Source organism: Petaurus breviceps, unplaced genomic scaffold (genome assembly GCF_028583685.1).
Source record: "Petaurus breviceps papuanus isolate PSGF00001 unplaced genomic scaffold, PetGlider_PUasm1.0 90686, whole genome shotgun sequence".
Classification (NCBI taxonomy): domain Eukaryota; kingdom Metazoa; phylum Chordata; class Mammalia; order Diprotodontia; family Petauridae; genus Petaurus; species Petaurus breviceps.
The window spans coordinates 9,771,556-9,786,555 of NW_027187309.1; the positions used below are offsets into that span (position 1 = coordinate 9,771,556).

At 36.0% G+C, this 15,000-nt stretch overlaps 2 protein-coding genes across 5 annotated transcripts in view; one reads left to right on the forward strand and one right to left on the reverse strand.

The window, feature by feature from the left end:
- The window catches only part of MCPH1 (microcephalin 1), a 389,489-nt gene that overhangs the window by 189,829 nt on the left and 184,660 nt on the right, over nucleotides 1–15,000 (forward strand). The gene's annotated exons all lie outside the window — the stretch shown is intronic.
- ANGPT2 (angiopoietin 2) overlaps nucleotides 1–15,000 on the reverse strand; it is an 82,307-nt gene that overhangs the window by 9,548 nt on the left and 57,759 nt on the right. For both annotated transcript variants that reach the window (XM_069065411.1, XM_069065412.1), the window contains 3 exons: nucleotides 11,868–11,995; nucleotides 4,285–4,386; nucleotides 3,366–3,532 (listed from right to left, as the gene is read on the reverse strand). In XM_069065411.1, the coding sequence (XP_068921512.1) occupies nucleotides 3,366–3,532; nucleotides 4,285–4,386; nucleotides 11,868–11,995 (397 nt within the window). The remainder of the gene's footprint in view (nucleotides 1–3,365; nucleotides 3,533–4,284; nucleotides 4,387–11,867; nucleotides 11,996–15,000) is intronic.

Below are 15,000 nucleotides of genomic sequence, written 5' to 3' on the forward strand. Positions count from 1 at the left end.
AATGAATTGTGATTTTTGTGTGGTGTTGTGTGTTTTTTTTTTTTTATTTTATTCGTGATTGTTTCACATGATATAAGGAGATGAGGAGACTGAGATTCACAGCTCTGAAAATCCAAGGCAAGGGGAATGCCTTCACAAGTCCCTCTAAAGCAATAATAGAAGGCTTTTCACTGCCACTTTTTTTTAAGGAGCTGCTCAGTAACTCTTAGTTCAAATGCTCTGTTTCTGAAACAGAATTGCACATTTCAATTCCCTGGTTACAAGATGCACTATACTAACAACTACATAGTTTTTTTTATTAGCTTACAAAACAAGGGGAAGACTGGACCTAAGCCAACTTGTCAAGTCTGCCTTGAGCCTAGAAAGTTTGTTCCAGAAGTTCAGTTTATTTGTGTACCTGTTCAGATTTGGTCTTTCCATTAAGTGTGGAAGATGTGAGTTGGGGAATAATGAGACATGAGTATGTAGAGGTACTGGAAGATTTTTTTTATAGAAATTTGCATTTCTCTGCTGAAAATTATGCTGTTTCTGACCATTCATCTTGAAATTTAATACTGAGTCTAACGTGTTAGGCAGTACATTTGCCACATTGGGACACATTCTCCAGGTTTCAAGCCTTCAATTTAATAAATATTTAGTAAACACCTATTATGTGTTGGTAGTAAACACCTATTATGTGTTGGGCGCTGGGAATTTTCCTCTTTTATTAATCCATAATTTCTTTAACATGGGGAAGATTCCATGTAGAAATGTCTTCCACTGATGCATATCAGAAACTTAAAAGAAAGTTGCTCTGGGACACTCAGAAGTTAAATAACTTGCCATGATCCTAAAACTAGAAAGTGTTAGGCACAGAATTTGAACCCCCTTCTTCCTGAGGCCAGCACAGTATGATGCTACATTGGCTCTTCTACATTTGGGATGCAGAGACAAAACTGATACATTTCTTCCCACTAAGAAGCCTATATATTCTACTGACTCTTAAGCTACTCTATAGCCCTCTCTTTTTCTGAAATGCTCTCCTTATTAAGTGCTATCAGATAATTCTTCCCCCTGCCCCAACTCAAAATCCTACATTATAGTACCTTCTCAGATCCTCTACATAGGAAATCAATAATTGTGCCACCTCCAGGATCTCTCATATCTCTCATTTTCTTTTCTTCAGTCCCAATACATAGGTACATCTCTATGCACCTGTGTATTTTAATTTCTAGCTGTTCTTTTTATATTTCTTATGTATATGTGTTTGTCTGACTTTCTCATTATATTCTCTAAGAACTGTTACTTTCAAATGCTTTGTAATTCTCCTGGGAATCCACTAGAACAACTCATCATTTATATTTTCCCTGTTTTTTTTTTTGAGATTCCATCAGCAATTCTTTATTTGTCATTAACAGTGTTCCAGGTACTTTACTATGTGGTAGGGATGCAGATACAAAGAATGAAATATTGTCTCTTCTCAAAGAGCTCACAAGATCACCCATCCCTAGCACAACTTAGCATAGTGCCTAGCACACATATGTACTTAAGAAATGCTTGTTTCCTTCCATCTCTTCTTTCTTTCCATACTGTTTACTGGCCATTACAGTTTCTTGATACAAAATTCTTGAGAACTATCCACCAAAGATGAGAGAACTTGAATTCTACTTAAGAAGCTGCAAGTGTGTTGAAGGCAATTAGTACAGTGTGCTCTGGGTACAACTGAAAATCCATGAATCAATCCCTAACTGCTTGGCATCCCATAAGATGCAGTTTGGTATGACAAAAATAACACAGGATTTGGAGTTAGAAGATTTAGATTTAAACCTGTGTCTCAGTACTTTTATTACATGTGTGGCCATGGACAAATTCACCTCTCTTGAATTTCAGTTTCCCAATCTATAAAAAAAAGATACTCCTATCCATGGGGTTATTGTGAGGAAAGTTTTTAAAGTACAATATAAATACGAACTCTTATTAGTATATCTAAAAAAGGAATGAGCATTTTGTATTATATAACCCAAGTTGTTAATGGGCAGCTAGGTGGAATAGAGTACCAGGCTTGTAGTAAGGAAGACTCATCTTCCTGAGTTCAATCTGGCGTCAAATACTAACTAGTTGTGTGACCCTGGGCAAGTCAATCAACCCTGTTTACCTCAGTTTCTTCATCTGTAAAATTAGCAGAAGAAGAAAATGGCAAGCCATTCTAATATGTTTGCCAAAAAACTCCAAATGGGGACACAACGATTCTGAAATGACTGAATGGCAACATGTTAATGAGGCTGTAGTGGCTTGTTCCTGGCTTCCACAGTAGTAACCTTATACACTTTTTATACCCCCCTCCAAGTGACATTATGTCATTCAGCCAATCCATAGGTAATCTCATAAAATTATTTTTGTTTTAAAGCTTCTGAAGATAAAGACCCTGAAATTTTTTAGACCCTGCATACTTTGATAAAGGCTCCATTAGTTTTCTTAGTCTGTCATTATGACAAAACTATCTTAAAGGGACAAAGTGTAAAGGAAAGACTTTTATGGAGATTTAATTTCTGTATTTTTCAAATAAAATAAAGGAAGAAAATGGATTCATCTCCAAAGAATTTAGATTTGGGGGCAAAAAAAATGGATGCTGGTTTATATATTTATTGCCATTATGATACTATTAAAAACTAAACATTAATAACTAAGATCAGAATAATGCAGTGTATTGAGGTGGGAAAAGAATTGGCTTTGGAATTAGAGGACCTGGGTTCAGATCCTAGTCCTGTCATTTTACCTCCTAGGGGGCCCTAGGAAAATCACTTCATCATTCTGAAACTAAGTTTCTACTTCTGTAAAACCTAGGGAGGGGAAGGAAGGAAAAAAAAAGAATGGGAGGAAAGAAAGAAGGACCTACTAAAGACCATTATATGCCAGCCACTGGGTTTAAGTACTTTACAAATATGTAATTTAATCCTTATAACAACTCTTGGAGGCAGGTGCTGTTATTATCCCCATTTTATAATTGAGGAAACTGAGGTAAACAGCAGTTAAGTGACTTGCTCAGGATCACACATTTAATAAATGTTCAAGGCTAGATTTGAACTCAGGTCTTCCTAACTACAGGCTCAGCATTCTATCCACTCATCTAGGTCCATACCAACTTTAAATCTTATAACTATTTACAATAAATGAAAACAACATGTAAGTGCATCTTATCCTATTAATTTATATAGTAAATTACTGATCAAATGAAAGTCTAACAGGTAAACTGTTTTCCTATTTCTAATAGTTTCTTTGTTTTTTATAATGGTCTCTAATATTTAATGAGTATCATTTATAGGAAATTTTTAAGTTGATTCAACAGTCATCTCATAAAATTCCTTACTTATATACAATATACTTACCTATAGTTGAGTTCCTCACTTGAAAGATAGAAGTGTTCATATAATGAATAGGCCTCATTTCCTTCCCAGTCTTTAAGGTGTATTTTAAGCACATAGCGTTGTTGATTAGTCAGTTGGGAAACAAGCTCATTTCCTAGCCAATATTCTCCAGCAGGATCACCAAATCCCTATAATTTAAGTCATATCTTTAAATTACTTAATTTGTTTTCTTGCACTATTTTGCAATTAACAGTCCATCAATTTAAGTTGTAATCACCGATTCATTCTTTCAATAGAAATAGTTTCCTCCATATAGCTTCAGGACCTATAACACTAAGGAAATAGATTTCACCAGAGACAAGTTTAAGGAACCAGAAACATTATAGAAGAACTAGTAGTACTGGGATGATTAGAACTTGGGGGGAGGGGCAGCCAGGTAGCACAGTGAGTAAGAGCACCGGCTCCAGTGTCAGGATGACCTGGAGATCGAATCCCGGGCTCAGACACTCAGCACCCACTCAGAAACACCTGTCTGTGTAACCTTGAGCAAGTTACTTAACCCCAATTGCTTAAAAAAAAAGAACTTGAGGGGAGAAATTGCCTGAAGAAATATCAAAATAAGTAACTCCAGGAAAATTACAGATGTAAAAGCTCATAAAATAGTTAAATTTTTTAAAAAGTGATGAATATTCCATTTAAAATAAACATTCCATGTACTAGTCTCTACTTAGCTACATGTTTTCATTATATTAGCCTTCTTTGATTCAGAAATATTTAATCAGAAAATTGTAGGATGAATTCAGCCTTTTTTTTTTTACAAAAGGGCAAGAAATGTTTGATAATTTAGGAGAAGTTATCTTCCCTAAGATATGTAGATCTTGAAAAATAGTTTTTGTTAAGAAAAATAATGTAAGATAAACTGAACCCTCATTGTACATACCATTTTATATTCTTTCCAAGTTCGTTGAAAATCAGTGCTGCCATCTTCTCGCCTCTGAATAACTGTCCATCCACCTCCATTTGTTTCCATGTCACAGTATGCCTGCAAAAGGAAGTGTAAACTTATTTTATGCAATACTACAGATTTAAAGACCTATATAGTCCCCTCTCTTTTATTAATACTTTATTTTTGAGGCAATAGGAGTTAAGTGACTTGTCCAAGATCACACAGATAGTAAATGTCTGAGGTCAGATTTGAACTCAGGTCCTCCTGACTCTAGGACTGGTGTTCTACCACCTATCTGCCTTATTAATAATTTTTTTTAAAGTGAGGGGGGAAGGAATTTTAAGTACTTTTGGCAAAGTAAAAATTTGTGCTGAGCTGTTCTAGGGAACAAGGAGAATAAGGTCTTGATGACTATGAAAGTTGTAGAAAACATTACAGTATACTTGGACCTTCAGATATCCTATTCCACCTGCCTTCTGTGCCAATCTTCAAAGTGTCTAGAGAAGTGTCTAATTTTTTCTCCACATAGTGGAGACTCTGGACATAAAAGTACAATGCATAACCTCTGCTGATCTCTGTAGCTTATATGGAAAAGGATTTGCCTCCACTTCAGACCAAAGTTCTGTCCAGGAATTTATTGTCCTGCTCTGAAACCTTGAACTCTGTAATCCTTCAGAATTCAACATTGTGGAATGTAACTCATTATCCCTAGTTCAGGGGAATGAGTAGGATCAGGAAGTTTCTCAAGTCCACTGGTATATTCCTTTGTAACCTCTATCCCACAGACCCTCGATTCAGGATTCTGGGTGCTTTGTTGCCAGTGAGGAACTAACAGTACTCTTTTCTTCTTGTCTTACTCTCATTCCTACTTTTAAAATATTGCAGTGCGTTGCAGACTTATTCTTAGCACAAAAAGAAATTCTTTTATGGAATAAACATTCATACTGTTTCAACTTGAAATTTTATTATGAAATTACAAAGTTCTGAGAATAAGATTTTCAATAAGGACATTATCACAAAACAAAAAGATTTCCAGAATGTAATATAATTTTACAAAAGTATACAAAGGAGTGCACATTAAAGTTAGAATTCAGAAGCATTTACAAGTACTCTCTTTTTGGTTTACATTTTTAGTGGCTTGAGATTGGAATTGTACATATTCTATCCTTTATTCAGTGAAAATCATTTTGGCATAAAGAATGAAGTTAAACAAAAGAATCCTTATCAATTCTAAGTTACTCAGGTTCAAAGCTGTATCACTGACTGATTTACCTCTAATTAATATATATGCTTCATAATAATTATTTGCACATACTCTTTACCCTATGAGATAATAATTAGCTTTTTGGAGTCAAGTACAATATTCTTCTTATGATTGTCTTAAAGTCAGTCAGCAAGCATTTATTGAGTACCTGCTATATGCTTAGTACTGTGCTAAACTAAAACCTAGGGAAACAAAGAATGGTAAAAAGTCTCTGCCCTCAAGAAATTCACATTTTTAATGGAGGGAGAGGACATACATAAAACTGTATGTAACTAAGTATATATGAAGTGCCAACAGAGTTGATGTTCATTCATTTCAGTTATATCCAACTCTTAGTGACCCTATTTGGGGTTTTCTTGGCAAAGATACTAGAGTGGTTTGCCATTCCCTTCTCTAGCTTATTTTAAAGATGAAGAAACCGAGGTAAGCAGGGTTAAGTGACTTGATGAGAGTCACACAACTAGTATCTGATGCCACATTTGAACTCAGGAAGATGAATCTTTCTGACTCCAGGCCTGCCACTCTATCTACTGTGCCACCTAGCTGCAAACAGAATAGATGGCTGGGAAGGCAAGAGCAGTTGTAAGGACCAAGAAGTGTGACTTGAATTGAGTTTTGAAAGAAACTAAGAGGCAAAAATGAAAAGGGAGAGCATTCTGGGCATGAAGGGTAGATAGTGAAAAGACCCAGAGAAGGGAGATAGAGAGTCTCCTGTGAAGAATAACAAGTAGATTACCCTCCATATCCAATCTGTTACCAAATTCTGTCAATTTTATCTTCTTTACATCTTTTGTATACATTCCCTTCTCTTCTCTCCTTGATACTGCTACCACTCTGGTGTTCTCCCTGAGCACCTCATGCCTAGACTATTGCTATAGCCTTCTTGTTGATCTCCCTGCTTCAAGTCTCATCCCATTACAATTTATTCTCCATTCAGCTGTCAAATTAATCTTTCTAATGTGCAGCTCTGATAACATCACCATCACCCCCACTCAAAAAACTTCAGTGATTCCCTATCAATCACCTCCAGGATCCAATATGAAGTCTTCTATTTAGTGTTCAAAGCCCTTCACAACCTGGTCCCTTCCTCATGTATCCTGATCCAAGGACATTGGCTTCTTTGCTGTAAGACACACAATCTTCAAATTCAGGGTATTTTTATTGGCTCTTCTCCATTTCTGAAATACTCTCCTTCCTCATCTCCACCTCCTGCGTTCCTTAGTTTTCTTCAAGTCCTAGGTAAAAATCCCATCTTCTATAAGAAACCTTTTCTGATGCCCCTTTATTCTAGTGCTTTCTCTCTTGATTGTCTTCAGTTTATCTGATATATCTCTGTGAGATCCTGAAAGCATGAATTATCTTTTGCCTTTCTATGTATCCACTGAGCTAAGTACAGTGCCTGACATATAGAATATGCTTAATAAATATTTGACCAACTGACCATATAGCTGGATCATAGAGTATATGGAGCAGAGGAGCCAAACAGGAGTTATTTGATTCTTGAGGTAATAGAGAAGCTTTGGAGTTTATTGAACAGGAGATCCCCTGGTAAGACTTATGCTTCAGGAAGATCATTTTGGCAACTGGTTGAAAAAGATATTAAAGTAAGTAGAGACTTGAGGCACTAAGATCAATCAAGAGGCTATATACACCGTGTTTCCCCGATAATAAGACCTATCCCGAAAATAAGCCCTCCCCTTACTGTGTAAGATTCCTCTAAAATAAGCCCTCCCCCGAAAATAAGCCCTATTGAGATTGCTACTGTAGTGAAGGTGATCCCCTGCGCTACACGCTACATTATGGTACCCTCTGTATGTACCGTCCCCCTCCCCGGGTGAAACGCACGCCGCGCTCCGAGCTGCATCCAATCAGAGCTGCAGCAGTGAGCGCGTCATCCTGTTCTTCCCCAGTGATTTGCTTGCTGGCGCCATTGAGAGCAGTGCCGTGGAGGAGAGCTGAGGCAGGACAACATAAGCCCTCCCCTGAAAATAAGCCCTCTGGTGTTTTTCTTTCCAAAAAAATTAATAAGACAGTGTCTTATTATCGGGGAAACACGGTATTAGTCCAGGTGAGAGAAGATGAAGGCCTGACCAAGTGGTATCTATGTGAAAAGAGAGAAAGGGGCATATAGAATAAGTGCTGTGATGGTAGAAATGATAAGACTTAGCAAGGGATTGCATACATGGGTGAAGCAAGAATGAGGAATCAAAGATGATAACAAGATGTTATTCTAGCTGATAGTGACAAGGAAATTATGAAGAGAGGAGTTGTAAGTGACCTAAGAGTCATTCACTTCAGCTATCATCCTCATTTCTACTCACCACAACTATGGGTTCTACCCCTGAGTCTCTGGTCTTTGATTGTCAAGTTTTCACCTTATCTTTCCAGAATCAGACTTCGATTCTCTCCACCCCATGCCACCATGTTGTATTCTCTACTTTCCAGCTCCTCTCCTATGTGTTATCTTTCTCCATTAGATTGTAAGCTCCTTGATGGCAGAGACTTTTGTTTGCTTGTATTTATATGTCCAGCACTTTACATGTCTTGACACATAATAAACAATTAAGAAATTCTCTCTCTATCTCACACTGTCTATCTAGGCCAATCCTCATTTTGCAAATGAGGAAAAAGTCTCAGAAAGGGGAAGTGACTCAAGTGTATGCACCCATATGTGATAGATCCGAGTCTAGAGCCTCAGTGACTGTTCTTTTCCTTACACTATGCTGCTGCTTATCTGGCCTATTACTTCAGACATTGTGCATAGTGGGTATTTCAAATGAAATAATATATGTGAAGTGCTTTGTATATCTTCAAGTGCTATCAAAAGCTATTATCAGGCTTACTGTTGGATTTGTTGAAATGTCAGAACCGACAAAGTTGATAGTCTATATTGAAGAAAAATATGACCATGCCCATCTTTGAATAAAAATTTATCTAATTGGCCTGCTTTTTGACTTATGACAGTCCTTGTTCTGATGGACCATCAAGGTATGTTGCACTGAGTTCTCCAGTACCTTATAACTGTCAGAGCTTTGCACTCAGAGTAATTTTTTATAACATTGCAGTATTTCTATATTAGGTAAGTGCTAAAAATCTATAAAAGGCAAAATGAAAAGGGACCTGCTTATTGTTCAAGGACTTTATGTGAGGTTTGCTTTCCTCACATTGAATGGCATTCTAATGTCAGTACATAAGTAATTTGGAACTGTATCTATTGTTTTTAACTCCATTGATAATAGAATGGTAGAAATTATGTTTTGTGACTGTTATGACATGTTTTTTTTTTAAAGCAATTGGGGTTAAGTAACTTGCTCAGGGTTACACGACCAGTTATTTCTGGGTGTGGTGCTAAGTATCAGAGCCCGGATTAGATCCTAGGTCATCCCGGATTAGATCCCAGGTCATCCCGACTCTGGGGCATGTTTGTTTTTTTTTTTAAAGAGGGATTTACAAAAAGTAGATTATGAGGTTTAGAGTTAACTGGCTTATGTAAGTTTCACAGGAAAAAAAATTTCAAATAAAATAGTTTGCATAGCCAGAAGGAATAGATGCATTAAGTGGAAACATTTCAGTAGATTCTATCTGGATCAGAAATGCAGGAGGCCTCACATAGTGCCAATAAAGGCATTAGCTTCTTGGATTACAACAAATCTGAGGGCACTTAATGCATTTGATTAACATTCTATTGTATGGTTCAAGGATCTGGTATCCCTGCTAATAGTAGAAGTAAAACTTGGATTTTCTTTTAGCAATTAATGATTGTGTTAAGTTTTATGCATCATATGTAAACAATTAATTGAGAAACAAAAACAGACATGAATTTAATCATCCTAGTAACTGGGAGCACCATATTTCTGAGAATGATCATGATCAACCGAAATGAACAGCCATGTATGGGATGTACATGATTGTAGGATTCCCCTTTGTGCTGAAACATGTATGAATATTGCAAATGAAAGTAAAAATGTTCCTTAAAATCAGAAGATTTAGAAGTGGAAGGAGTTGTAGCAATCATCTAGTCTAATTCCTTTATTTTGACAAATGGAAAAACTTTTACTGCTCTAATAAAGTTATCCTCTTATAAATATTTGTACTTCATTAGAAGCTGTCATTCAGAGACTGAATGAAATACATAGCCTGAAATTTAGATTTATGATTATTCTACAACTTGGTTATAAAGGTTAAATGACTTGCCCAAAGTCACATATGTACTAAATATCATAGTGCGGCTTTAACTTAGGTCTTTTGACTCTAAATCCAGTGTTCTTTCCACTATACCATATATATGACTTAAATTTACTCTCCACCCACATAACTTTATGTTAACACTGTCCCATGTTCCTATCCCAACAACTTGTACTTTAAAATATCTCTCATTCCTGCCTATCTAAACTCTCACTGAAACTACATATGTACACATTTATTACCTATGGAATTTTACACACATTAACTACAAACATCTCTTGCAATCCAAGTACTATCAATGCCCAATTGTATTATGCCTAAATAAGACAGTAGTACTTGAGGGTAGCACAAGATTATTGCCAAAAAGTATTTTTCCATAATAATGAAGGGCTTTTTTTCCCTCTGATTTTTCATATGGAGGCTGAAAGAGTGAGCACATTTTTCAGTGATCGGTTTATTCTCTTGTCTGGTCCATTTGTTCTTTGATGAGAATCATCATCAAAAAAGGCAAAAGTTTAGCCCAATAGTGATTGGTGACTCTCCTGGTGTTGGGGAAGAATGCTTCTGCAGAGCTTGCTATTGACGGCCCTCAGGGTCTCAAACAAAAGCAAGGAGCAAAAGCCCATTCCATGGGACTCTTTTAATTTGGTCTCTATGTGTCTGATAAGGTATAATATGATTATATAAAAATTGAAGTGTTACGTAAATATTAGATATCTAAGTGTGTGTTCACTATTTGCAAATATGGTCCCATGTAAAGCAAAAGGTAACTAATTGTGCACTATACCTTTTGCACAGGGTACTCTATCCTAATAGAAATTATGAAAGCTCTCAGCAGTATTTCTTCAGGCTTTGAACTTTATCAGCACCTCAGTTGGTATCTCATGAAAAAATACTTAATAGAAAAGGGGTTGGAGGTTGAAATATTAGTTGAGGAAAAAAAAAACAAACCTTGATCATGGCTTCTTAAAATGAATAGTGCACAAGCCAAGGTAACATAATTTTCAAGTAAATCTTTTTTTAATTTGTCCACACTGGCATAAATTAGCTTTAAAAATGTGTTCTGATCCATGCACTCTAAAATTCAATTCTGTTCAGAAGTAAAAATGGAAATATATGTTCTTTCCAACTTTTAAGTTCTTAGATTCAAGGGAGAAATAAGTAATAGAACTAAAGTGAATATATTCCTATGGGTTTCTTCATACTAGAGTTCCCTCTACCTATGACCCCAGTCCTAATCTTCTATTGTTAAAACGTGAGCTCCTTGAGGACAAGGATTATTATTTACCCTTCTTTGAACTCCCATTGCTCAGCACAGTACCTGGCACACAGTGAGCATTTAATACTTTTTTTGATGGATAGATTGATGCTATAATTTATAGATAAGAGAGACCCATTAAAGTCTGGGAGATACGGGGAAAAAAAGGCAAAATTAAATTCTAGAACAAGTAAAGGAATTCAACTTTAAAAAGTTTCCAAAAAGATAATAACATCAGACTTAAAATATCTGCTTCAAAGATTTGGCACAGTGTTCCCTGATAAATAACATATGTACTCATTTGCCAGCCTCTACCACCATCTCCATCTTCACGTATTGAGGTATTCTTTATCCTCTAATGCCAAGCTCAAATACCACATCCTCCGGGAAGTTTTTTGAGATATTCCCAGTCATGATCCTTCCCCTCCCAGGACAGCTTTTGTACCTCTCTTATACATTTAATTCATATCCTTTTGTATTATGGTTATTTGTATGGTATGGTGGTGTCCCTTTGCTAGATTGTGAGGTTATGAGGGCACAAATTGTATATTGTTTAATCTTTGTAAGAACGTAGTATTTGGCCTAGTGTTTTGCCAAAAGTATACATTTGGTAGGATTATTTGTAGAAATGAATGGAATGTAGAAATAAAAGTAATAAATAAATCTTACTTTTTAAAACATCATTATTTTGTATAATAGATCCAGCACACAGTGGCAATTAATTACTGAAACTGATGAAGTGAGATTTGTACAACATGGCAGTCAGGTGGAATTTGAAATTAGAGAAAGTTAAAGGTTATGTTAAGCTATCATATTCTAAAATGCCTATTTAAAACTAGGGGAGTTAAAATGAAGATGAGGAAAGCTTACCTTCACCTCATCAGTAGAATTAGGAAAAGTTAGTGTGTAGATGCCATTAGTGGTAAGGCCTGCTCGGAAGGCCTCAGCACAGTCTCTAAAGATGATTTGCTCTTCTTTAGCCACAAAGGAGTTCTTGGCTGTAGAAAAAAAAAATTAAATGACAGCAGTTAAGAGGCGTTTGGTAAGGTAAATTATTTCTTCTAACAATTAGGTACTCTTAAGTCCCCATCATGTATTGACAGCCTCTTCGTATTTTTATGTTCCTACTTGAAATGAAAATCGTTCACTTCAGTGACAGAAAAAAAACAACATATTGCTACTTTTTAATCTTTTTTTTGGCTGTTGATTTTTTTTGTCTTTATTAATTTGTTTGTTTACTTTTAGTTTACAAGATTCAGTTCCACAATTCCTTGAGTTTCAAATTTTCACCTTCCTCGTCCTTTCCCCCCAATACCATGGTGGCATGCAATCAAGTATAGGATCTGCAAATATTTTCACATTAGACATTAGTCAGGTTGTAAAGAAGGATCGTAACCGATGGAATGAATGGTGGGAAAGAGGAAACAAAACTAAACAAAAAAAAAGAAAGAGTAGGTAGTTTGCTTCAGTCTACATTCAAACTCTGTTCTTTCCAGTTCTTTCTAGTTCTTTCTCTGAATGTAGACATCTCCTTCCATCATGAATCTTTTGGCGTTGTCTTATAACCTTGCTTTGCTGAAAAGAGTCCAGTCTATCAAAGTTGGTCGTCACACGTACGTTGTGTCTGTAATTCTGTACAAACTTCTCCTGGTTCTGCTCTTCTCACTCAGCAGCAGTTCATATAAGCCTCTCCAAGTAAATATGAAGTCCGTCTGCTCATTTCTTATAGCACAATAGTATTCCATTACATTTGTATACCTCAACTTGTTCAGCCATTCCCCAATTAATGGGCAACCCCTTAATTTCCAATACTTTGCCACCACAAAAAGAGCTGCAATAAATATTTTTGTGCATACGGATATTCCTCCCACTTCTATGATCTCCTTGGGATACAACCCTAGAAGTGGTATTGCTGGATCAAAGGGTATTCAATTATTTATAGCCCTTTGGGCATAGTTCCAGATTACTCTCCAGAATGGTTGAATCAGTTCACAACTCCACCCCCAATTCATTAGTGTTCCAATTTTTCCACATCATCTCCAGCATTTGTCATTTTCCTGTTTTGTCATCTTACCCAATCTGACTGGTGAGATGTGGTACCTCAGAGTTGTTTTGATTTGTGTTTCTCTGATCAATAGTGATTTAGAGCATTTTTTCATATGCTTATAGATATCTTTAATTTCTACCTCTGAAAACTGCCAATTCATATCCTTTGATCATTGATCAATTGGGGAATGACTTGTATTCTTATAGATTTGACTCAGTTCTCTGTATATTTTAGAAATGAGGCCTTTGTCAGAGACACTGTTTGTAAAAATTCTTTCCCAATTTCCAACTTCCCTCTTAATCTTGGTTACATTGGCTTTGTTTGTACAGAAACTTTTCAATTTAATGTAATCAAAATTATCTGTTTTGCATTTTATAATGCTCACTAACTCTTGTTTGGTCATAAAGTCTTCCCTTCTCCGTAAATCTGACAGGTAAACTCTTCCTTGCTCTCCCAGATTGCTTACAGTATCAGTCTTTATACCTAGATTGTGCACCCATTTAGACTTGATTTTGGCATACAGTGTTAGATAATGATCTATACCCAGTTTCTGCCATACTATGTTCCAGTTTTCCCAGCAGTTTTTGTCAAAGAGTTCTTATCCCGAAAACTGGGGTCTTTGGGTTTATCAAACAGTAGATTACTATAATCATTGACTGCTGAGTCTCCTATACCCGATCTATTCCATTGATCCATTTCTCTATTCCTCAGCCAGTACTAAGTAGTTTTGATGACTGCTGCTTTATAATACAGATTGAAATCTGATATGGCTAGGCCACCTTCCCAAGCATTTCTTTTCATTAATTCCCTTGATATTCTGGACTTTTTGTTCTTCCAAATGAATTTTGTTACTATTTTTTCTAGCTCTATAAAGTAATTTTTTTTGGTAGATTGATTGGTATGGCACTAAATATGTAATTTAATTTAGGTAAAATTGTCATTTTTATTATATTAGCTCAACCTAGCGAGGAGCAATTGATGTTTTTCCAATTAGTTAGATATGACTTTATTTGTGTGAAAAGTGTTTTGTAGTTGTCTTCATATAGGTCCTGGGTTTGTTTTGGCAGGTGGATTCCCAAATATTTTATAATGTTTATATTAACTTTAAATGGGATTTCTCTTTCTATTGGATTTCATTAAAGATATATAGGGATGCCAAGGATTTATGTGGGTTTATTTTATATCCTGCAACTTTGACAAATTTATTTATCTCAAGTAGTTTTTTTACTGGATTCTATAGGATTCTCTAAGTATATCATCATGTCATCTACAAAGAGTGATAGCTTAGTCTCTTCTTTGCCTAATTTGATTCCTTTGATTTCTTTTTCTTCTCTAATTGCTACAGCTAACATATCTAGGACCAGATTGAATAAGAGGGGTGATAGTGGACATCCTTTTTTCACCCCTGATGTTATTTGAAATGCTTCTAGTTTATCTCCATTAGAGATCATACCTGCTGATGGCTTTAAATAGATGCTACCTATCATTTTAAGGAAAACTCCATTTATTCCTATACTTTCTAATATTTTTAATAGGAATGGATGTTGTATTTTGTCAAAAACCTTTTATGCATCTATTAAGATAACATGGTTTCTGCTAGTTTTATTGTTGATATAATCAATTATGCTGATGGTTTTCCTAATATTGAACTGTCCTTGCATTCCTGGAACAAATCCTACCTGATCAAAGTGTATTATCCTTGTGATAAGTTGCTGTAGACTTTTTTTTTTTTAAGCAATTGGGGTTAAGTAACTTGCTCAAGGTTACACGGCCAGTTATTTCTGGGTGTGGTGCTGAGTGTCTGAGCCCGGGATTCGATCTCCAGGTCTTCTCAACACTGGAGCCGGTGCTCTTACTCACTGTGCTACCTGGCCGCCCCTGCTGTAGACTTTTTGCTAATATTTTATTTAAACTTTTTGCATCAGGGGCGGCTAGGTGGTGCAGTGAATAGAGCAC